General features: G+C 37.0%; 1 protein-coding gene across 5 annotated transcripts in view; it reads left to right on the top strand.

The window, feature by feature from the left end:
• LOC140151521 (E3 ubiquitin-protein ligase TRAF7-like) overlaps positions 1–24,584 on the top strand; it is a 174,976-nt gene that overhangs the window by 77,071 nt on the left and 73,321 nt on the right. For all 5 annotated transcript variants that reach the window (XM_072173889.1, XM_072173888.1, XM_072173891.1 and 2 more), the window contains one exon: positions 16,206–16,281. In XM_072173889.1, the coding sequence (XP_072029990.1) occupies positions 16,206–16,281 (76 nt within the window). The remainder of the gene's footprint in view (positions 1–16,205; positions 16,282–24,584) is intronic.

The following is a 24,584-nucleotide window of genomic DNA, read 5'->3' as shown; positions in this document are numbered from 1 at the left end:
GTTGCCTGAATCAATTATAACCATTGAATATTTCAAAGTCATAAAAGCCAACTGAACCAACACTTCAACTTGCACTCTTCTTGCAGTGAACATACATGTACTAGTTCATCTTTACTCATTTGGAGTAGAGTGTTCAATTGTAGAAATCTAGAAAATCCAGAAACGACCTGACTTTCAAGACTAATTTTATGTATATGTCAGTGGCGTAGATTTCTTGTTGACATGGGGGGGGGGGGGAAGGGGTTGGAAACATTTTCTTGAAGTAATGTGAATCCAGTACCTTTTGGCGACAAAATAAGTTTATGGTACAAATGCGCGTGAAAAATTTTGCCATCTTGAAGCAAAACTGGTGAAATATAGTACAAAAGTGAAATAAATTTGTGCGAAGCGCCCAAATTTTGGCACTTTGGGGGCTAAAATGGCCAAATATGAGGTTAATTTGGTCAGAAACCCACATACAAGCGTCAACATTGGGGGATGAGTGTACGGACCATCCCCGGCAAAATATGGGGAATTTATCCCCCATCCCCGGGATCTACACCTATGGTATGTACATGGTTAACAAAGCTATCCTATCTTGGGTTAGAACAAAATCAATTTTTTTTCAAAATGCTAAAATCATATCACAATTTGTGAAGAAAGGCAGAACAAAAAATGCATTTGATATCAATATCACATTCTGTTTCAGCAGGTTGGGGGAAAGAGTCATGAGAATATTGGTTGTTCTTTACATGCAAGTGATACATACATATCAAAACTCTTATTATTTGTTGATAATTTGATACTGAATTGGGAATTTGCCCTTCAAAATTATAATTCTGAATTTTCAAAAAAATTGCATGTTTTTGTACTGGAATGCTTCATTAATGGATATATATTTCAAGATAGAGGAAAAATTGGTCTTTCTACATCAGACTACCAAGAGTCAAGATTGGCCAATATAATATGAACAACTCCACTCCTCCAATATGCAGAGAAAACAACAAGACAATTTGAGCTAGAGAGAGGTTCTTGCTGTATTGTAATCAGCAAAAATATCTTAGAATTTTATCGTCTGGCGGATTAAATACCTAATGAATGGTGAAATATTATGCCGTATTGCTTGGAGCCAATCGGAATTAGATGACATCCGTTCCTTTTACATTGTGTCTTCTCTTCATTGATTGTTGTTATGAATTTGGTTGTTTTGAGATGGAAAGATATTTATTGATTGGAAAAGGTTAGGTGGGGGCATATTAAGGGCTTCTTGAAAACCCCTGGCATCTCTTGCACTTTTGAAAGTCACTTTATTCTTCCACTGATAATATTGGGATGGATACAGTTTATTAGTTTGAAGTCACTTCAAAACCAATCTTGATCAATTTGATTAGGGGTTGAGTATGTATATGAATATGTCAATGGTAAACACGAGGATAGCAAGCTAACGCAGATTTTGAGAGGAGAATTATGTATTTGGGAGAACTGTTGGAACACTGTTCATTATGGTGTGGCGAAAAATGATTTTTTTGTTGTCTCGGACCAGCTTGGAACTCTGGGAGAATTTTACTAGGGTACATGCTACTATGTGCTGAAATATCAATATGTATAGAGCCTGAGAAATCATGACAAAATGCCTCCAAATGAGGTATTGTTTCTTTCTAGGGTCTGCGGTTTTAAACCTCTCATTTTTGAAAAACAACTACCCTGGGTTGTTTATTGGATAGAATATATATATATATATATATGGCATTTGTAAAGTCGGATTCAGACTCCACGTGATGTGATGCTGCAATACTTTTAAAACTGAAATCTGAACCAGGTTTTACGAGCTTGGAAATTTTGTTGGTGATGAGAGTTGAACTTTGCTCATATTGCGGCCGTGTACACTTTTGATTGGCTGCTGGAAAATCAATGTCAGCAGAATGACCATAAAAGGAGATGCAGACCCCACATACTTTTAAAATATCTCATCATCGTATGATGAAATTTTTGTGATGCTGTGATGTTTTAAAAGCATCACAGCAACGCATCACACTGCGATGTGGAGTATAAATCGGACTTCATTAGTGTTGTTTCCTTTCACTCCCAGAGGTCTTATTTAACAGCAACCTTTCCAAGAACTCCTGATTTCTGTGCTTGCCATCAATTTAAGATAGGATGCTGCGCTGCCATGGCATTGGCATAACAAGAAATAATTTATTCATATATCCTATGAAGATGAATACTGCTTTAAATAGATCTAAAGAAAGGGGTAATTACTTCATTTTCAATCACATCTGCAGTGGATGAATGCTGTGAGAACGTACACATGGACTAGACACTAGAGTTTGTATAGTAAACAGCATCTTCAATGCGAACCAGGCAATAATTCACCGCAAGCAAGACATGGCTCAATTTCTGTGTCAAATAAACAGCATACAATGCAGGACTGCATTCAACAAGTAAGCTATATTTTGTGTAATATTGAAGAAATTCTGTGGATGTTCGGTGCGGATATTTTTAGCTAAGGTTACTAGTCATAAGAGGTTTGTTTGTAAGGTCAAGACAAAATGATGGCACTTGGCATATTGACAGGACCTGGGTGTAGATGTGATATTGCAACAACCCAGTTGCACATTTGAGGTTTAAAGCAATGGTGACTTGGTTGGTTTTGTTATATATTATTGTGACTTGTATTTTTGTGAGTTCACCAAAGTGCTGTAAAAAGTATCATCAGAGTGTGTTAATGCACAATTGCACAGATGCGGTTCAACCCTAACAGGACCAAAAGCCACAAAAAATCACAGCCAAAAAAGTCAATAGCACAAGTATCCCATGTGATGCGATTGCATCATCATGTGAAAGCTTGTTTGGCCAATGTATATTCCTTTGTGCACTATTGCTGTTCGTGTATTTAGCACCCGAGGTGTCAGGTTCAAAACCGCAGCCGAGAAAAAAAGGTTCTCTTCATCTTCTTCCACCCTTCCTTCCTTCCTTCAACTTTGGCAAAAATCCTCCTGTAAGTTAGGTTTAACAAGCAAAGCTGACAGCTTTGCTTGTTTATTGTTACATGTATTTTTTGTTGGTTCACAGTAGTGCTGTAAAAAATGCCATTTGAGAACTTTTCTCTCAAAATGAACAGAAAGTCAGCAGAGAGGTGAAGGATATAGTGCCTATTGAATATGCCAGAAAACAATATCTCAAGGAGATATTGGTTATCTTAACCCCAAAGTACAATTCTGTACAGATGTACCTGTAAGTTGCCCATCACTTTGGCAGAATGCGCTTAGTAATCAATACAACACACAACACTGGTGATGGGGCATGCATCCGGCTAAGGTGTCAAGACCAGCCCATAACTAGCCATTAAGGAAACCCTATCCGCAATGCATGGTTCCTGCATCACTCTCAATACAGATGTGGGGATAGGTTTCATCATGCAGGAATCAGCAGCTTTGTACATTTCCTTAACGTCTATTTTAAGATGGTTAAGCAAGTCTAGAATAACTGATTTTGTATTAAAAATATTTCCATGGAGGGAGCATGCAGTAATTATTCTTAGACAATTAAAGGTGTATTTCGTGATCTTAGCATCCTCTTTTTATGATATCCATGAAAAAAGCTTATTCTCACAATTTCAGTTGATGCATGAGAGTTATGCATGATTATGCATATTACACTGCTACAATGTATTGTTTATTTCGTTCAGGTGCACCAGAACAATTCAAATTATGCGATATTTTTGCTAAAACGAATTAATCTGCAAGAAATTTTTGGTACATAAACATTTTGTAGCCAAAGGCTTCCAGTGGTATAAAAATCTCCACTTTTTGAGAAAAGTGGTGGGGGATGATGCTGTGGATCACAAAATGCCCTTTTAATAGACATTTTGTGCATCTATTTTCCAAAGTCTGTGATAGGGGACATAATTATACACCCATCTAGTTAGCATTGATCAGACATGTAGTTTCCTGCAGTGATTCTCAAGAAGTGTTGTTCTGAATAATGGACACTTATGCTGTTGGCAAGGTGGATATATACAGGGAGAATCTTGTGCCATCCACCCACCTTTGTCACCTGATTAGAATAAGAATTACACACTTTTAAGGCAAATCTTGAGAATGAGACGTGTACGGTAAAATGTGTAACCTACTTCTAAAATATTAACTTATAAAAAGAAGTGTAAATAGAGAAAATAGGACATGCGAGATTCACTGTTTTAGAGGAGCAAATTACAGACAGGTGCATGATGCTGAGATTCACCAAGCTGTTAAGGTTACACTGATTATGAAGTCTTTCTTTGAAGTATTTTGTCGTCTCACGCTTTCTGGCTATGTTGGAATTGCCCACGGTGCTACTACTCATTAGGCTTTTCTGTTTTTGGTCTGTGTCAGAGTCTATGTGTTTAGAATCTTGTGTATTGAAGTATTGTAAACAAATTAAAATTATGAACAATTTGAATGACTACCTCTCCATCTATGTCCCTCTCTGTCTCTGTGTATGTCTCACTCTCTGTCTCTCACTCTTCTATTCTTTGCTTGGATCAGGGGACAATATAAGATATTCTTAAAATTATAGAATGTACCTTCGGGGTGGAGTATGCATGCTCTCGAAATAGGGTGAGGATCTCCCCCATGCTCTCCCTCCCTCTCTCTGTCTTTCTATGTGTCTATGTATCTATCTATCTGTAAAGTAGGTAATGGGGATACACATCCTGCACAAGAACAAATAAACACAATGAAGAATCTTATTAATTATATTCAGTTTCCTCTTGTAGCGAGTAGTCGTTCCCCATTGTGTTTATGTTCTTGTGCAGGATCCGTAGCCCCATTTCCTACTTTATTTATATTATGCTGGGGAAACGATTAAGCCTCAGAAATGATCTCCTTCACTTGTGTATATGCATAATATCTTTATGTGTATTGTATACCTCGACTGTCTACATTAGTACCTAGTTTTAACCACCGTTTATCAGTGGGAGCTGGTAGCCTGATGGATAGAGTGTCCGTCTAGAGATCGGAAGGTCGTGGGTTTGAATCCCATGCCATCACATTCCCTTGCTTTTTTTCAAGTTGGTGCCAGTCAGGATTTGTGTTTATTTGTTGTCTTGTTACACTTTGGATTGGTAAACTGTTCTTTCTTTCTTATCTATTTACCGTTCTCTCCCTCACCATCTCAAATTCTGATAATAATCTTTTTTCTTAAGGCAAAAAACAGGGTATTTGGTATTTCTAAAAGTAAAGGATACCCTTTATAGTAGATTATTGCTCCAGAAATAGGGTGAGGTCACACTCATGTATTTGACTAGTGGTTGCCTCTACTCATTTCCAATGTGATTATTGTTGCCTATCACACATGTATGCATTGTATGTCTGTAGAGGATGTGATTTACTAGTGTATTATCTGAAGCCTAGAATAAGACTTTGAATGTAAGCATCTTGTGGTCATGTTGTAGAGTGATAAGAAACTTGCAACATTTATCAAGAGAATTCAGTGATCAATTTAACTCTGCAGGTATGGATATTCAGGGAATGGCAGGTTTGCAGAATTGTGTGTTTTAAATTAAAAGATATTGCGGTATTGTAGTTTGTAGAAGACCTTTAGAGATCATATTGTATTGTATTAATGGTTGAAAGAATGCACAATTGAACCTCTCACATCGATCAGGCACAACATGTAGGTTTGTCTCAGATGACCATTTGCATTTTACTGCCTATGTTTCTTTTTTTTCAAATTCCAAGAACATTTTATCATCAAAAAATTCAGAAAGAAGTGGGCTAAAGAAAGTGAGAGAAAACAGGGAATTTAGGGAATTTGCTCATTTAGTTTAAAATAACAATAAATTGCATACGGCTATGCTGTTTGTCAATATTTGTCTTTGCATTTTTTTGTAGTTTTTTTCCTGATTTTTATTTGTAAGTGTTTTTTGTTTTTGGAATGGGGTTTTTTATCTTCACAACACTGCTGGTACAAGTATTTCCTGATTTCTGAATGTGTTGATCTTAGCAATTTGGTAGGCATAATTATTTCCTTATACAGTGATCAACACATGTTGTCATTGCTGAACACAAATTGAAAACTTATTTACAAGTATCTATTTTCTAGTTTTAAATTTAAATTCATACAAAAAGGTAGCAAATGTTATTAAGCTAATCAAGTTGAATTCCGTTTCAAGCAGACTATATTATTTTATACTCCGAGGGTAAGGAAATCATTGATTTTATGTTATAGCAGTATTGTACTTTAGTATAGATTTTTTTTTAAAGCAATGGCTTAGCTTTGGCAGAATGCAATGGGCTATTCCAGAAAATAAGTGCACACCCCCTATAGAGGAGTTACTTTTCAATAAAAGAAATGTCTGGATTTCCATGTCTGCTTTCTGAAAACGACTGGAATTCCAGATGCAAATGTCACTTGAGAAAGCCTGGAAATCCAATAAAATGAAGGAAAAATTACGGAAATGTCCAAAATGAGCTCTCAAATTGAGGATATATGATTTTGAACTATTTTTTTGCTGGATTTTTTCGCCTTTGGACACTTTAAAAGTCTGGATTTCCAACAGTCACGATTGGACAAAAAGTCCGGAAATCCGATCGAATTTAGGGAAAATAAATGGTTGTCCCACGGACAACCAGATTACAATTTCTGGTTGTCCGTCTAAGTTTTTGGTTGTCCGTAGGCCTACAAATGTGACTTTTTGCTAGATTTATGGTTGTCCAGCGGACAACCGAATCAGTATTTTTGGTTGTCCGGCGACTTTTTTAGTTGTCCCGGGCAACCGGACAACCAAAATTTCGAACCCTGGCTATAACGTTATGAAGGCTAGTTTTTTCATACTCACAAAATCTTGTTGCCTTATGCATTTTGATGAACCTTATTCCATATCATATTCACTGGCTATAGGCAATCTGAAAGCATGGCATTATCCTGTTTATGCTGTCTCAATGGGGATGTTAATGGACTCTAAATGACTTGCAAACACTTCTGTGCCAGCAGTAAGGTCTTCCTTTTGTACTAAGGACATAATCTTGATTGTGCCTATCGGGTGTAAGTCTTGAGTCTGTGTACATTTCTTTTAGTTTGGTCTCTATCTTATATGCCCTTATATCTGTCTGTGTATCTATCTCTCTTGTAGGTTTGTTCATTTTCTCTATCTACCCCATGTTTGTGTTTCTTTCTCCTCTGTTTGTAATGTTTGTTTGTCTGTCTGCTTTACAATATGCCTCTTTCTGTCTATGACTCTCCCTCTCATCCCTCCCATGTTGTTTCCTATCTGTTTGTCTCTGTTTTCATGTCTTTGTCATTCCTCTCACCTCTCTTACACCTCTCTCCCTACTCTCTCTTTCTCTCTCTCCCTTTCACTTTTCTGTCTTTATACAAGCTTTGAGTTTTAAGGTGAGCGAGTGAATACTCATGGAGGGCTCACCTTTAATGCCTATCCGAGTGTGATTTATAGCTCACCTTATGAAATCTGTCAAACTCTTTAACTTCTTCAGGAGTGCCATAAGACACCTGCCAGCTTGTGCGATTTATTGCATGCCTAGTATTTTCAAAATTCAAAGCAGCTTTTGTACCATGCTTTTTTAAATTCTACTGTTTCTCTTTATCCTCTATTCCTTTTTCACTCTCCTCATTCAAAATATATCAGGCACTTATCACAGTCTTGCAGAATATATCCAATGTGTTTTTCTTGGCATGTATACACATGTTCCAAGTATAGCACTGGTCATATGTGATCCAATCAGCCTCGGGATCTTATCGCACATCTAGTAACTATAGTGCATTCAAATCCTTCCAGGTATTAATATTAAGTACATTACACTGTTAAAATATCTCCAACATACTTTGTCTGATATGTGAATCTGCTTTCATAAAGTCAAATGCGGACATAGACTTATTTGATAAGCTTTTGTGGCTAGAAAGCTTTTGTGGCTAGAATACATTTAAAGTTAAAGGTTGATGAAGTGTTTGCCCAACTAGAGACTTTAAAGTTGATCAAAATTCCAATTTGGGCTTGTCTTTTGCAACAAGCTGCCCATTAACAAGTAGCTACTTGGAAGCATAATATAATAAAGACAACTCAAAAATTTAAGAAGTTGTGGAAAAGAATAGTTTGATTCTGGTGTGAGTACTGCAGTCAAATCAGAAACCATGCATAACTTATAAAGAGGAACAGACAGCTCTCAGTTAGGCAATTGACATTTACAGAACAAGTTATTAATTATATTTGGAATTCATGGAGCATTTGGGTAAAACATTTCCTGTCAAACCTTTATAACATGCCTGTATACAGCTAAGGGTTTTATGAGTGCATAGTATAAGGACACACAAACATACAAAACTGGCATGTTTTAGTTTAGGTATCTAAAGAAGTCAAATTGGAGAAGTTAGAGCTAATCTTGATGAAAACTTAAAGAACAGCAGTGAATTCTTTGAAATCCATAACATTTTGATGGTAAGATACTATGGCTGTGACGGTTTTATTCAGACTGTAAGGGTACTGTACTCGTGTCACAGCTATAGTGAGACAATAGGTACTTATAATATGGTTTGAAGTATGATAATGATATAAATTAGAACCATAGACATTGATGCATACAGCCTTAATTACCGTATTCGTCCGAGTATAGTCCCACGTTCGAGTATAGTCCCACCCCCATTTTTGAAAAATTCCAGAAATTGTAAAAAAAAAAAAAAAAAAAATTTTTTCGGTTTTGTAATGTCCCTGGACCTAGACCTAGATGCTAGGATCATTAATGGTTGACTTATAAAAAAATAAAAAAAAATTTCAAGATGTTTTGTATTTTTAATATGAAAATTGATATTTTGTATTCATGTCATACTCTATTAATGATATCAAGATGCATTCAAATTCAATGCATTTTGAGTAGTGGATGCCGGCGCAGCCGGTATCCACTACGATAAAAATATTGGCCAGCCCATCCATTATGACACGATATTGGATAGGCAAAAGACAAAATCCTATCTTTTATTCTCATTCTTATTCAGTTTTAATGTAATTTTTGCGAGAAAAACTGCCTTGTTTCAGAAAAAAATGAAGTTACTTTTGTGAGGACATCCCGTTGTTTCAAATGAACGAAACCATCACGAACATCTAAGCCGCCGAATCGCGTTTTAGTTCTCGCATGTGTATTACGCGAACGCATTATCGCGCGATCATTGAGGAGCAACAAGCGTGCCGCCGTTGCGTGGCGGCACGCGCCCTGACTATTATCACTATCAACTATTGTGAGATATTATACACCAGAAAACCAATCAAATTACGTGAATTCTTTACAAGACGCACCCATTGAATAAGAATGTAACATGATCGTGGTCGACTCGATAAAACACTTGTGTGGACCGAGTCTAATATATCGCACAAATATCATAGAATATGAAAGAATGTAGACCGTGGCTCTGTTCAAATGTAATTAGTAATTCATTCCATGTTACATAGAGCAAAAGAGGAACCTGTCAATAAGATACGGCAAAAACAATATGACTTACAAAATATTTTAGCAAGTTGTGAACTTAAGGCGGGTCAATTGAGAGGGGAGCGTGACCTAGTGGTGTTTGCACGTAAGTATTGAGAGAAATAAAGATGACACACAAGAGAAATGGTATGGGTTCTGTAAAGGAGACCCAAATCTTGATATATGGGGTGTCATTTCCGCCCCATTTGTATGATTTTTCTCGGGAGGGGGAAAATGTCCAAAACATTCATTTTGATATATTATTGATCTTAAATTAAGAACAGCAAAACCTAGTGATTGTTGGCTTCCTTGGCTTATTACCAAGTGTATTGATAAGAAGAAGTACACTGTAGGTTTTTAGTTCAATGGCTGGAACTGGAAAGATATGGTTAGTTCCTGCCATCTCACCTTAACAATAGGAGGAACAACTGTTTACTGAAGCTTTTGTTATGCAATACAGAACACCTGAACCAAGCCCAGTATTTCATGTGGTATTGTAAATATCAGTTATATTTGTTACATGTTTGCTTGCCAGCCATCAAAAGAAATATTTAAAATTCATGACAACTTATTTACTGTGGAAATATTTAGCCAAGGGTAAGAGATGGCATTACAGTGATGCCTGTGTGATGTTACTAGGTTGTTATAAGTCATCTTGTTTATCTGTCTATCTTGTTTACATACATTGTTATTATGTCTGCTGGCTCAAGGTAGCTTTCAACATCTTCATACTTTACTCAACCCTTAGGTCTCACTCCGGCTAAAAATGCATACTGAATTTTCTGTACGGTCATAAGCCCGGGTCATACGGCAGGCTCAGACCATATTTTTCCCCTGTTTTGTTTGCTCAAGGTAGCTTTTCAACATTTCCAGCAACTATAACTGACTCTTCGGTCTTGGCAGTGTCTTAGGTAGCTACTCATCCACAAGGCCGATTCTGAAAAAAAAGAGAAGATTTTGGAATTTTTAACGGGAATCCTCTCAATTTGTTCATTTTAATGAACAAATTATACCCCATGAAAAATGTTATCACTTTTGATTTATGTTTTTCAAATTTGTTACCAAATTTAGAGGGCGCTACCAATGGGATTTTTTACAACAAAAAGGTTATTGACTGCCTCATGGGTATTTTGGCATTAAAATGAGCAAAATCTATTTTTTCAGAATCAGCCTACCACTACCTGTTATTTTGGATAGGGGCTAGGACAAGCAAAATTAATGCCTTTCATAGACTATAACTTGTTTTACAAAAGTAAACTTGGAGCAGATAAAAATTTTTAATGATGACCATAACAACACATTATAACTCACTGAACCGCTGGTATGCTGTTAATAAAGAATTGTTAAGGTTTTTAAGGTAGGCAGTTTATTTGAAATGACAGGCAAACTTCAATATTTAACTAAGACATTTCAGGCAAGATAAATACTGCATTTTTAAAGAATATTTGGAAAGCTGAGACTGTTTCATCACTTTTTTCTGACGTTGACTCAACAGCATCAAATTCTATCTTATCTACGCATAATTTATAATACAAATGTGAAAATGGATAAGGTTCAACATATGGTTTATTATAAGAATTTGCTTGTGTATTTGCAGGAGGTGGTGTAGCTTTCTGGAAAAGTGCAAACTAGTTTCTCAGATTTTTCTCAGATTTTTTATTTGCATACATCGTATCTCATCTAGCTTGTAAGTTTGATGATCTCATCAATATAAAACTTGCATCAAACTGCAGGGATACATAAATATAATCACACAAATAGCTCAGTAAATATTGGCTTGTGTAATAACACATATCCATTTTCTTGTCTTTAGGTGTGTTTAGACGGTACCCTACTTTCGAATGTAACTTACATGCGAGTCAGCAATTAAATTACGCTACAACGGAGTGTGTGTCCACACAACATTACTTTTGACCGTTCACTCGCATGTAGGGGTGTCCTTGGCTGAGTAAATTATGCAGAATCACCGGTAAATGCGGTGCCACAAGCGATGACCCTTGTCAGGTTTTCAAACCTTTTCAAAATTATGCCATGGATTTACCGGATCGGAGAAGCTTAAAATTGCACGAGTCGAATGTGTTGATGAAAACGATGTGTAGGCAATGACCTGGAAGTTGATTACGAGGTCAACATAAGGTCACACTTACTTGCAAGTCTTGTTAACACTGGCCTTACTTTCGAATGTAGCGCGCTACATTAAGATATCTTGCATGAAAATCGTTGAGAGTAACTTGCTTGTAGCTACATGCGAGTGCGTTTAGACGGCCACTACTTGTAAGTTTACATTAAATGTACTTACAAGCGACTTTACAAGCAATCGTCTGAACAAGGCTTTTATTATGTATCATATTTCCCATGATGTGACCGATTGAAGTAAATGAGGACATACAATATTACCCAAGTGGGTATATTGTTTTGAGGAAATGAGCTAGTCTTGTGTGTTTTAATGAGACACCATTTCAAAGATAAACATACAAAGCCGTCATATAATATTGATGTGAGGATAACACAGATTTAATATCATCCTGTGTGACTTCGAGTAAATAAATGATCTTGCATTTTATTTATGAAAGATTTACTTGGCCGTGTTCTCTATGAAAAACTAAAAATATATGAAACTTGCAGCAGTAGCTTAAAAGTGAAGGATTAGTTTTATAGGTTCTCATTAGGTATTATTCTACTGAAAATGTGAAAAAAAGGAAAAAACCTGCTGTGCTAAAAAAAGCTGCGTTCAATTACATGTTGTACAAATTATGTATCGACAAGGACAGAATCCCTCCATCATGGATTAAATGATTAAAATTTGTATCCTTGTTAGGTTGGTTCCAATCTTTACCAGTAAGGCATGTAATGGGCACATCTACAATACTGTCAAAATGTATGCAAAGCATTAGGAATTTTGCTGATATTTTAGATTTTCTGATGTTTCAAATCATTGATAGTACTTTTGAAGATGTTTATTCCAATGCTAGCTCAGAGTAAGTATCTATCTTTGTGAAATCTTTAAATTATTGCCCCATGAAAAGGTTTGTTATGTTTATGTCACAAGTGTAGTAATATCCACACATCTGTTATGCAACCGGTCACATACTAATTCACTTCGCAAAAAGTATCATATCAGGAAGAGCGAAATGAATAATCATATTCAAACCTTCAAAAAGTATTTTTTGTCAGATATAATTGCCTGCATGTACACAATAAAACACCATCAACCATAGTAAGAATTCCAATTGAATGAACGCAGCTTTTAACAGCTGCACTCGATCCAACCGCGATCGTATATTGCGTATTTCAAACTACAACGCGAACGCACGACCTTGGATACAATGTTATCCAATCACGAGTGCGTTGGCATGGTTGGATTCACTTCCGCATTACTCACGCACAGTCGCACACGCTGGCGTACATCTCGCAGTGTACGCAAAAATTCGTCACGCTATTGAAAGCTGCGTTCATTCAATTGGAATTCCCACTATAATTCACTTTGCAAAAAGTATTATATCAGGAAGAGTGAAATGAATAATCATATTCAAACCTTCATAAAGTATTTTTTGTCAGATATAATTGCCTGCATGTACACAATAAAATACCATCAACTAGTGAAGTTTGATATCCTTATGTAATATTTGTGCCAGATTATCATGATCCCGGGGGGGTACTCAAGTTTGGTTTTGGTAGGGACGTGCCGCTGAGATTTTGGAAGTAGACCCATAAATATACCAATTTTTCAAGAAATTTGGACCCATTGATATACCAAAAGTCAAAATTTTCGCCGAATTTACCCAAAATTGTCTTAGTTTTTACAAATTTCCCCAAAATTTTGGAAATTTTTTTAAAATTTTGGCTAGATTAAGGAAAAATTGGGCTGTTTTCCGAAAAAATTGAGAAAATTTTGAAAAAAGGACCCATTCATATACCAAATTAGGCTTTGAAAAAGGGGTCATTGATATACCAGAAGGCTGAAAATGCTACCCATGTTTGCGTGCACGTCCCGTATGGTCATTTGTACTGAGTACCCCCGGATCATGATCCTTCAATATCCAGTATGGATGCAGCCAGCGATAGCATAGCATAGCTGTGAAGTGTTAAAGCCACCATATCAAATCAGCTATTTATCCAATTACAGAGGTGTCTGTGAATAAGACACACATATCCTATATGTATCCCGATAAATTGCCTCCAAGCACGGTCTAAATTTTGCATCAAGGATTGTTAATTCTTTCATGGGGGTATTTTAAGGGGCAAGGAACAAGTGATACTTACGGTATATTAGCCAAGTTTAAATTGTTACAGGGCAGGAAATCTGGAAAATTTTGAAAGCGGAAAAGTCTGAGTGGATATTCAGTTAAGTTGCACAAATCTGCTGAAATGAGTAAAGAATTTTTGCTGCACTGTATAGTGTATAATCATGTATATAGCATGGATGTATGCGGAGAGAAAAAGATGTAACAAAGAGTAGTGAGAATAAGAGCGATAAAGATATGTGGGGAAGAGGGGAGAGACCCCCCCCACACACACACCCCTACACTGAGACAGACAGAGAGATGGAGAAGAGGAGATGCCCCCACACACACACCCCTAATATGACTCAGAAATGATGTGAAGATCCACTAACCAGTTATCTGATTACTATAAATTTAACCAGACACATGGCCAATGGATCTTCCTCTGAGACGGGGAAAGACTCAAACAGAAACAAACGTAGAGCAAAATATAACTTCACAAATAAACTTTAATTTCTCATCAACAAAGTGATCACACAATATAATAGATGAGTGAAATATTCTTAGCTCCTTTCCCGGCTGTGGCTGGCTGAAAACTACCACGAATAATAGGCCGGGGTAATTGATGACACAAAGCCGCGGAGCGATATATTTAAATTAGCTATGGAAAGCAAATAGCGTCATAACACCCCTATACTGAGACAGAGACAGTGAGAAGGAGCAGATGGAGAGAGAGACAGACATAGATAGAAGGGAGAGAGATTGACACTTCAAGTACACTACCAGATTCCTGCCAACCCCAAAGGTACACTGCTGCCCATGATCTGTATGTGTGATTCTGATGTGTGTACTGTAGAGCACCTGCATGGGTACTCTATAGGGTACCAATGAAGTACCATGGCAGTAGTGTACCTCTAGAGGTAGCAGTAATAGGAATATGGTAGTACAGTATAAGTAGCAAATGAAGTGCATCTGAAATGTTGTAAGCCTAAGTGGTGTACTGAACAGGCGGCCAGGGCTTCCGACTCAAAATAACGGGGCAATATTGACCAAAATGTGTGATGAGCATGGCTTACTTTATGGCCTGTTTTAGGCCATAATTATCCCAATTTAGCTAATTTTATTATTAAAGTTTAATACAATTTTGCCAAAGTATTTTGGTAGAGGATTAGTGGCACAATTGTGCAATTTCCTCTTTGAAATTTTGCCTGATACACCACCGCTGTAAACCCAATAAGGAAGAGAAGATTGTGACCCATTACTTAAATAATGCAAGGTAACGATTCACTTTAGATCTATTCTGAGACAAAGAGTCATTATAAGGGAGTACCATGCTTCATATTTTGCTCATTAAAGGACACAGGACATCAAAATTAAATTTTGAGGAAAGAGCAAGACACTTGCATATTGTTATGTCTATGTAAGGTAACAGGATCTCGTCTAAAGGTATGTCCAATTAATATATAATGAGACAATATGGGATACACATCGTCATATGTCACATGTCCCAAAGTGTTACGCTGACGATGACACTATTTATTATCTGTCAATTTCTTGGAGAATTTCTGGCTAGGCCGAGAATCCCCCAAATATTATTACGGGCATGATAGTATTTGCTGCCAATATACACAGGTGATAAGTTGTTCAAGTCGGAGTAATGCAGAGTGACATGCGAGGTTGGGATTAGTGCATTAAGCCTTCGTTTAGCTCAACAGGAAAGATCTATTTGATGGGGGTTTCAAATGAATAATGAGTTATGGTTACTAATAATGTTAAGCTGTAAACTAAGCATTGGGGGCTTGAGGGAGTGAGAGAGAGAGAGAGTACACACTATATCACTCAACTGTGTCAAGTCAAAGAGCCTATTCAACAGATTTCAAGCTGAAATATACCAAATATATATAGCTTTTAGCAAGCCATTTTTAGGCTTTCCTAGTCTAGGTTGGCTTTCCTTGTGAGATTTCATACGCCGGTGGTGACATCCGTTGGCTCCAATGCTTTGGTTAACATGTCCTTGGCAATTTGCGGGAGGTGGTTTGGAGGGCTTGTCCAGATGTTACTGGGCTCGAGTGATCAGCGACCTAACCTAACATTCTCTAGATTTCTGACTGATAGTCGTCGTGTGTGCCCTGCAAAAGTTGTGCCTTTTGTAACCACGGACAACATGCCTCGTAAAGTCGTCGGAGATCAATGGGGAGCTACCTATCTGAGTCATCCATCTGCCAATTCCCGGTTGCCGCGGGAACAGAACTCAACCTGCTCCCCTATTGACACATCTCAGTGTGTTCAAGCTTCGATGATGTTTCCACCCATGCGTGAAACAAACTCTAATTGGCTCAGCAAAAGGTATTAGTAAACTTCCCTGACTTGTGGCTGGTCTGTGTGCCAGAGTGTCTACATAATCTCAAGAAGCGTAGCAATGCTAAATGATTTTGATAACACATGGGACCTGGTGAGTTACTGATGGATGCCAGGTCGCTTCCGTGTCCATCTCTACCTTGATGTTAACAGCACTTTTTCTCTCTACTTGGTTTTTGTCTTCCCACAGGGAGCATGAGTCGGCGTGTGGATTCGCACCGGTGCAGTGCCCCAATAACCCAGACTGCCCTAAGATACTCAAAATGGTAAGTCTATTCAATTTTCATATTTTCAAATTCAAAGACAAAGTTCATAAACCATTACCATGCAACTGTGTTATCTTGAAAATTGACCTTGAATATATGCATCTTGGTATGGGTGCGAAACTGCCAAGTTTGATGTCTAAAAATCCGGGGGCAACTTTCATTTCGGTAAGGGTGTTATATGTGGCGCAGAGCGCCAAACTTTGGGAACTGAGATATAATTTTCAAATGGTTGAAATGTTTTTGGGTCTAGTGAACTAAATTTGAGCCTAAGTATAGGTTGTAGACCTTTAAACATTCCCCTTTGTTCCCAAATTTTGCCCAAAGAGCAATACTATTTTTAGTTTTACTCAAAGTGGAGCTAATGAAGTTGAGGGGGGGGGGGTAGGGTGGGTCTTATGAAATACTTGAGAGCCCAAAATATTGGGCCTAAAATACTTGGGGTTCAATTTAAGTACATGGATGCAGAGAGGTAAATGAACTTTGTTTTGGGGGATTGGAATGTCAAATAAGTTATCTCATTCTAACCTAAGCTATACTCTATCCAGCTTGAAGTGAGAAGTACCGTAACAGATCCAACCGTTTTGATACACAAAAATGTGTTCTTTGTCGGAGATTGGAATGGCACACAACATTCTCATAAAACACCCAACTGTTGGATTGACTATAAGAGTTACTTCATGCTTCAAGCAGGGTAAAGTAACTAAAAGTAAATGTGGGTTGAAGTGTTTTGCTGGTTCTTCATGTTCATGCATGTAAACAACATGAATATGAGTTTGATGGAATAAGGTTTATCCCCAGCAACTTATTTCATCATGCGTGTTTATATATTGACCTTGCGAGGAACCAACAAGAGTACTTCAGCTTGCCATGATTTTGCATGTGTTACTGCACCTCAAAATTACAGTACCTTGATCAATACAAATTAGGCTGAAATAATAGATTACTTACCTGCTTGGAGGAACACCAGGGAACATACGCCACCATACTACCCTGGGTTCAAATGGATGCCTTTGCAATATTCTGTAATACAACAATCAGCAATGTGTGCGTAATGTATTGTCAATCAGCCAAATAGTACTGCTCAATGTTTACAGGTGGTGATTTTCAAAGTTTCATTAATATAACATTGAATGATTATTATTAAACACTTACTTTATTGTGTTATTTTAATCCCAAGAAATAAATAACCTTTAGAGATCTTTAATGTTATGATTTACCCGAAGAAGGGGCTGTTCCATTTGAAATCCATACACCCCCTATGGAAGACATGATTTAATTTTCCACTCAGGGAGTATGAATGTCAAATGGGGTTACCTAAATGGGTGACTCCATTTGAAATTTACACCCCTTTGTGAGAGATTAAGGTTGTATTATCCATAGGGGGGTGTATGGATTTCAACTGGAATAGCCTAATGATTCAAGAGTTCACATCTCGTTCATGATCCAGATTCTGCATGATTTTGAGGTCTTTATACGCTCTAGGAAGAATAGAAATTGAATCAAAGTGATCTTTATGATAAGGAGATTTATACATGTGACACCACCACACACCCCAGGCATTGTAAGTGTGAATTTATATGCATCTCAGGCAGTGACACAAACATACACTCTAGGCATGTAATATGCCAATTCATACACACCTAAGGCATAGTATATGATGCATGGTTGCCATGATGTAATGATCTGGTGGAGGGCCAGGGTTCAACTCTTGAACCTTCATGATATTGGTTTATTAAAGTGTGTACATTATCAGATAGATTGAGTCTGATCGCTGGAGAGATGATGGATTTGCAGAGGAATTCTTTATACTAACTGTAGCTTCATAAAAATAATACGCAACGCAAATGAAGCATGTTAATTTAAGCATTCGATATCTTGTACATCTATGGAACACTTTTGTGAAGATATTATCAACATGAGTCAAAGACCTTGATGTAGTGCCCCTAAAGACGAAGCAAATTATGCTAAATCATTTAGTATTAGATGATGAAGTAGTCTAGGCATCTTGGGAGCTCACAGGGTTGTTTGGCAGGATCCAGGCACAAGAAGTGTGATTGTGTGAAGGAGATTAGACCCAACTATGCCCAGTCTTAGTCTCTCAACTGTCAAGGCTCTGGTATGAGGAATATTAGTATCTTTATGTTGAATCATCTACTGTACAGTCAATAATGAAGCTGTTCAGTCACATCATCACATAGTCATGTAGATAGTGTGCCCGGTCCCTGCACTCTGTGCATCAGTGGGTATTCATGCTTGTCGAAAATTTCGCGAAATAAGGGGTGTTTTCAGATGAAGAAACACGATTTGCGAAACAAAAAAAGGAGTGTTTTTATCAAACCATGTGTTCGAAAAAAAAAAAAAAAAAAGGGTATTTTCATCGAGCAGCCTACGCGTTTTTGCCAGAAAAGGGCATATTAGAAATATCGTTTGTGTTTTAGCGAAAATAGGGGTATTTTCGAAGGGCAAATAATTCGCGAAATCGCAAAAAAAGGGGTGATTTTTCCCTAAAAACTTCGCGAAATGAGATGCAAAAGGGGGTGTTTTTAAAGTTCACCGACAAGCATGAATACCCGCGGATGCACGGAGTGCGGGGACCGGGATAGTGTGCCTGAAAAGTGTAAATCTGTGAACGAGTTGAGACCTACCATGCCCAGTCATAGTGTAGTAGCTATCAAGCTCTGGTATAAGGAATTATAAGTATTTTAATGCTGAATCATCTACATGTATGTAGATAATGAAGTTGTTCAAGATACTTCATCACTTAATGTGTCAGGTGGCGTATATGACAACTGTGATTCTGTGAAAGAGATCAAGTTAAAAGATGCCCAACCGTGGTGTAGTATCATTCATTGTTTGAGGTTTTATTAGTGCCTAAATGCTGATATGATCATCTAGAGTAGATAATGAAGTTGTTCAAGTCACCTCATTGCATAGTCTGTCAGGTGTCTTATATGACAAGTGTGAATCTGTGAAGATCTGTGACAGAGTTTGAGTCCAAACATGCCCATGCTCAGTGTAGTTACATTCAATGCTCTTATGGGGAATTATTAATGTCTTAATGCTGAATCATTTAGAGCTGATAATGAAGTTGTTCAAGTCACCTCATTGCATAGTCTGTCAGGTGTCTTATATGACAAGTGTGAATCTGTGAAGATCTGTGACAAAGATTGAGTCCAAACATGCCCAGTCCCAATGTAGTTACATTCAATGCCCTTATGGGGAATTATATTAGATAATGAAGTTGTTCAAGTCACCTCATTGTGTTGTCTGTCAGGTGCCCTATATGACATGTGTGAATCTGTGAAGATCTGTGACAGAGATTGAGTCCAAACATGCCCAGTCCCAATGTAGTTACATTCAATGCTCTTATGGGGAATTATTAATGTCTTCATGCTGAATCATTTAGAGCTGATAATGAAGTTGTTCAAGTCACCTCATAGCGTAGCCTGTTAGGTGTCTTGTATGACATGTGTGAATCTGTGAAAGAGTTTGCACTATCAGATATGTATGTCACATCATGCCCCCATCAGGTCACATTGCTGGCAAATTATATGTCTGCTAATCTTGATTCACAGTTCTCCTCTATGGCATTGTAATTTTTTAACAAAATAGCCTTTTTTAAGGAAATGTTTGAGGAAATCAAACAATAACATTCTCATATGTAGGCTTAGGAAGCTCAGAGATTAAGAATCATTTAAGAAAATTAGCAACATTTAAATAAAGCGTAAATTTGGAGCAACATTGACAGAGGCAGCATTTTTGAAGTTTTTAAAATCCACAGTTAATTTGTGAAAAAGTAACAAATTAATTATGTAGAAAAGATATCAAAGAGTTTTTAAGTGTTGATCAGATAATCATTTTGAAAATTTGATATTGTATTGACATTCTTGAGTAGATTCTTCCAGGTATGTTTAGACATTTTGATACTAAAAATACTTCCTCGTCGTGTAGATGGAGTAAGATGAGATTATAAATTCAATATTGCTATGCACAAATAATATGCTGTAATGGGATCAACTGACATAGAAGTATATCTATAAAATCATGATTAATTTGTATGCGTAAAATGACTTGGTGTCCTGATTGAGAAACTATTTGCCTACAGCAAGATAATTTCTGCATAGTATCTCCCTTAGTTCCTTGAACTTGAACATGAATTAATGTACTATAGGAGACATTTTTCATCAGGTTTTATATTTAGGATTTTCATAGTTAATTTCAGAATTGCAAATTTAAAATACCACAGAAAGGATTTTGACCCAATAAGCTCGTATGTGTTAAGTCTCTAAGAAATAAAATATTGCAAAACTGATTAGAACTGTACTGCAAATTCACAAAATATTAATATCGCTAAAAATATACAAAAATGTCCCGGTATATGGTATTCATAATGTTCATATAATGTTCTCATATACATAATGCTAGTGTTGGATGCTAAATAAACGTTGCAATCACATCCTGGGCTATAGGGCCATACATTGATTTCTGATGGCATACAATGCCCACATCATACGACTGGCTTGAGAATTCCTGACTACACATTATGTGCATATTTGATAATGTACCTGACAGACTTAGTTAGCTCAGATGTAAGATGTGAGGGCACCAAAGGGTGACTTTAAATTATCAAAAGTTATTATTTTATAAATTCTGGTTATAAATGATCATTGTTAAGAATTGTATAGTTTATCTGCATAGAATGGTTATAGCAAAGAGCAAAATATGTGACGTGTCATGTCAAAAGCAGACACTTTTGGGCAGGATCGTAAATGGAGAAATAGCCAAAAATCTGCCCGAGGGTGATTTTTTCACAATTTGGGTTTGTTGCGAATTTGTGATGTTATTAATGTTAAAAATATTGTCTGATGGTTTCAGACCAGAATATAACCAGCATCTTCTATTTTTTGAGATATTTTTCAAGGTATTTCCTACTCTCAACATTGTCAACAATATCTTTAAAGGCCGATATCTCAATTTCCAATTTTATAATACCATAACTTACGAACTCAATATCTTCGCTTACAAATGTCCTATTTCATTTGGGGAAACGGCGTTGTGGAGCAAAATATCTCTATATTTAAGATATGTAAAAACCTCAAAATTAATAACCTACCCAAAAGTGTCTGCTTTTGACATGACACGTCACATATGGTTGCGTCCTTTGTCTAGCATTAGTAATGTCAGCTTCATACACAAAAGCATTGAACTTTCAAATCTTGATTCCTTAATCCTGTTGTTCTTTAGTTAATTAAGAGCTACTTGTTGTTGATCTTTAGTTCATGTGATGTCCATGAGTTTACACATCACTAAGTACATATATGTACATCAGCTGTAGACAGCAGACGAGTCCCCCAATCCAGTAGTAGTTGAGCATTTGTCACTTTTTCCATTGATTATTTATCCAGCCCCTCCCTACCACTAATCTTTTAATATAATAATTCCCTACAGTGTGGCGTCTCTAATACACTCAATCGTCATCACGTTATTGGGCTCGTTCCCTTGCTTGATCCAGTGTACGCCTCCATGCTTCCTAAGATTTCTATTGTGATTAGTGCCTTGTGTGAATGCGTGTTAAATCATCTCAAAAAGGCAAGGTAGTTGAGCAATCAAAGGCTTGTTCAGTAGGATTATATTGGTGATGCTGACTTTCTTCATCAAGGGATGACACAGGAGGTAAACACTGGGTGTTTTAAAGTGCTTTAGATAGAAGTATATACTACAAGTATTTGAACTGTCCTTGATTAGTGGAAGTGAAAAGTGACCCCTTGTATACCAGCCCCTCCCTACTACTAATCTTTTAATATGATAAATCCAAAAGTGAAATACACTCAATCGTTATTACTTTATTGGACTCATTCTCTTGATTCAGCCTCCATGATGCCTCATAAGATTTCAAACATGATTAACGCGCTGTGTAAAATCATCAACTCAAAGAGGCAAGGGTTTGTTCAGTAGAATATAATATGTCGGTAATAATGGAATCCAAACGCCCATCAGAAGGGGCAAAAACTAGCCCTCTTCAGAAGTATAATTATCAACTGCAAGTTCATGTTTAGGGAGTGACCCTTCAAATATGCCACTATAATTGGAACCAGTGATGATGCTGTTTGCTGGGTATGATGATGTAGCCTACCAGAAGACATCCAATGAAAGGTTATGGTATCATATTAGAGAAACATGGATGCAAATTAGAAGATGCCATTTTGTAGCAATCATCATCTATTAAATATTGATCATCTCTGTTATAGACATATTGGCCTTAAAGCTTGTATGATTATCACAACTCTCAACCCTTGCTACCACCAATTCATCCATCGCTGGTCTACTGGGGCAGGACTCTCACTCTGTAATACTTATCAAGAAGCAAGCCACATTAAAGCTATCAAGCAACCCCTAGAATAAAATGACAATGAGTATCCATGAAAGATAGAAAATACCCACATCTCATGTGTGGTTCCCATTAATATCATCAAAGATTTCTTTCCAATTCTGTGGATTGAGTCTTGTCCATTGAATAACCCTATTCTACATCAGGAGTACTTCCTTTCTTTACCAAGGGTTTCCCTCACCTGGGGGATTTCCTGAGGTGAAAAATACATTATGGAAGAGGTTATATGGCTTAGCAATATCTTAATGCTATATCTTACAATGATTTCCCTTCTTTCCCCAATGGGGAAATCTAATGGGGAAACATAATGGTATCATGACATTAGCTATAAATCCATGGAATATGTTTGTGGGCTCCGTGGCAAAAAGTGCAACAACAGAATGATAACAACAACAACTGCAGTGGCACAATTGATAGCAACAACAATGACAGCAACCATGAGCATATCATCTGATTGAGACTTCACATCATTTCTATAAAGGGTACCCTATTCCTATGTGTATCAAAGATATAAGGATGAGCAGGCCATATGCAAGGGGATATTAGATTGGCCTTATCCATGGAGTACCTCTTTGTTAAGTCATGGACACTTCCATTGAATCCCAGAGGGCCGGCTGCCCTCTCCTGGGGTGTTTCCTGGGGTGTGAATCACTGAAGGGACACTCCTAGTTTAACCCCAGACTGACCCATCACCTACTGTCTCATTTTACCTATGTCTCCTTGTTGTACCATCATTTCCTTTCTTAATTTGGGCATTTGGTGAATATTATTTTGTAAATAGTGGCTCAAATTTTCTTTCCTGTTGTCAAAGAAAAACTCTCAATCAGAGGAATATATGCTTGTGAACAGAATTCTACAGTATAAATGATTTCATTCCTTACCCGGAAATGTAAATTCTGTGGTGAAGTGAATGAAAATTTGAAGTAACTTGACATTTAAGAAACCAATCAACCAAGTCTAAGTCTATGTGTAGTTCTCATCTAGATTTTTAGTTTTGGCGTATCAAACTGTAAGATCACAAGTTTCATCAATACAATCAATTAATGGGGACTTGTTAGACACAAAATTGATGCTATACTTCCTAAATTACACATTCTGAATGACAGGTAATATGTTCATTTAACTGAAATAAAACAAAGTAATCAACCAAACTGAACAGTAGTTCTAATTAGTTCCCTAATTAGATCACAACAAAGTCATTTTAACCAGGCATAACAATAATTTTAATTAGTTTACTAATTTCATCATCAGCCCATCCAATGATTGAGGCAGGAATAAAATGCTTCACATCTTGAATTACATATCACATCTCTTTGACTGACTGAAGCTTGTAATCAATACTTTTTTCTAAACCTGATTACAATTGAAAATGAAATTGGGGCAAACCTAGAAAATAAGATGAGGAGTTACAACTATTACCTTTTTGTTCTGTTTTGAAAGGCAGTAGGCTATTCCAGTTGAAATCCATACTTTATGGAAGACATGACCTTAATCTTCCACATAAGGAGTGTGAATTTTGGGGTTACCTGAATGGGTGACTCATTTTGAAATCTTCACCCCCTGTGTGTGAGATTAAGGTCATGTTTTCCATAGTGGGTGTAATGGATTTCAACTGGGGTTACCTGAATGGGCAACTCCATTTGATATCTACACTCCCTGTGTGTGAGATTAAGGTCATGTCTTCCATAGGGGGTGTATGGATTTCAAATGGAATAACCCAATTGAATCTATTTGAGTGAGGGTAAACTTACACCAAGCAACCCTGTAAACTGCTAATTGAGGTAATCAATTTGTGAGACAAATCCATGCAATTGCGTGTGAAAAGACACAAATACATGTATGACATACATTCCACATGTGTGTATCTCCTTGACTGATAGTAAACACACCCTACAAGCCTGTGAGCAGTATATTT

Source organism: Amphiura filiformis, chromosome 4 (assembly GCF_039555335.1).
Source record: "Amphiura filiformis chromosome 4, Afil_fr2py, whole genome shotgun sequence".
NCBI classification, from domain to species: Eukaryota; Metazoa; Echinodermata; class Ophiuroidea; order Amphilepidida; family Amphiuridae; genus Amphiura; species Amphiura filiformis.
Note: the sequence above shows the minus strand (reverse complement) of the source record. Positions and strands in the feature narration are given on the sequence as shown.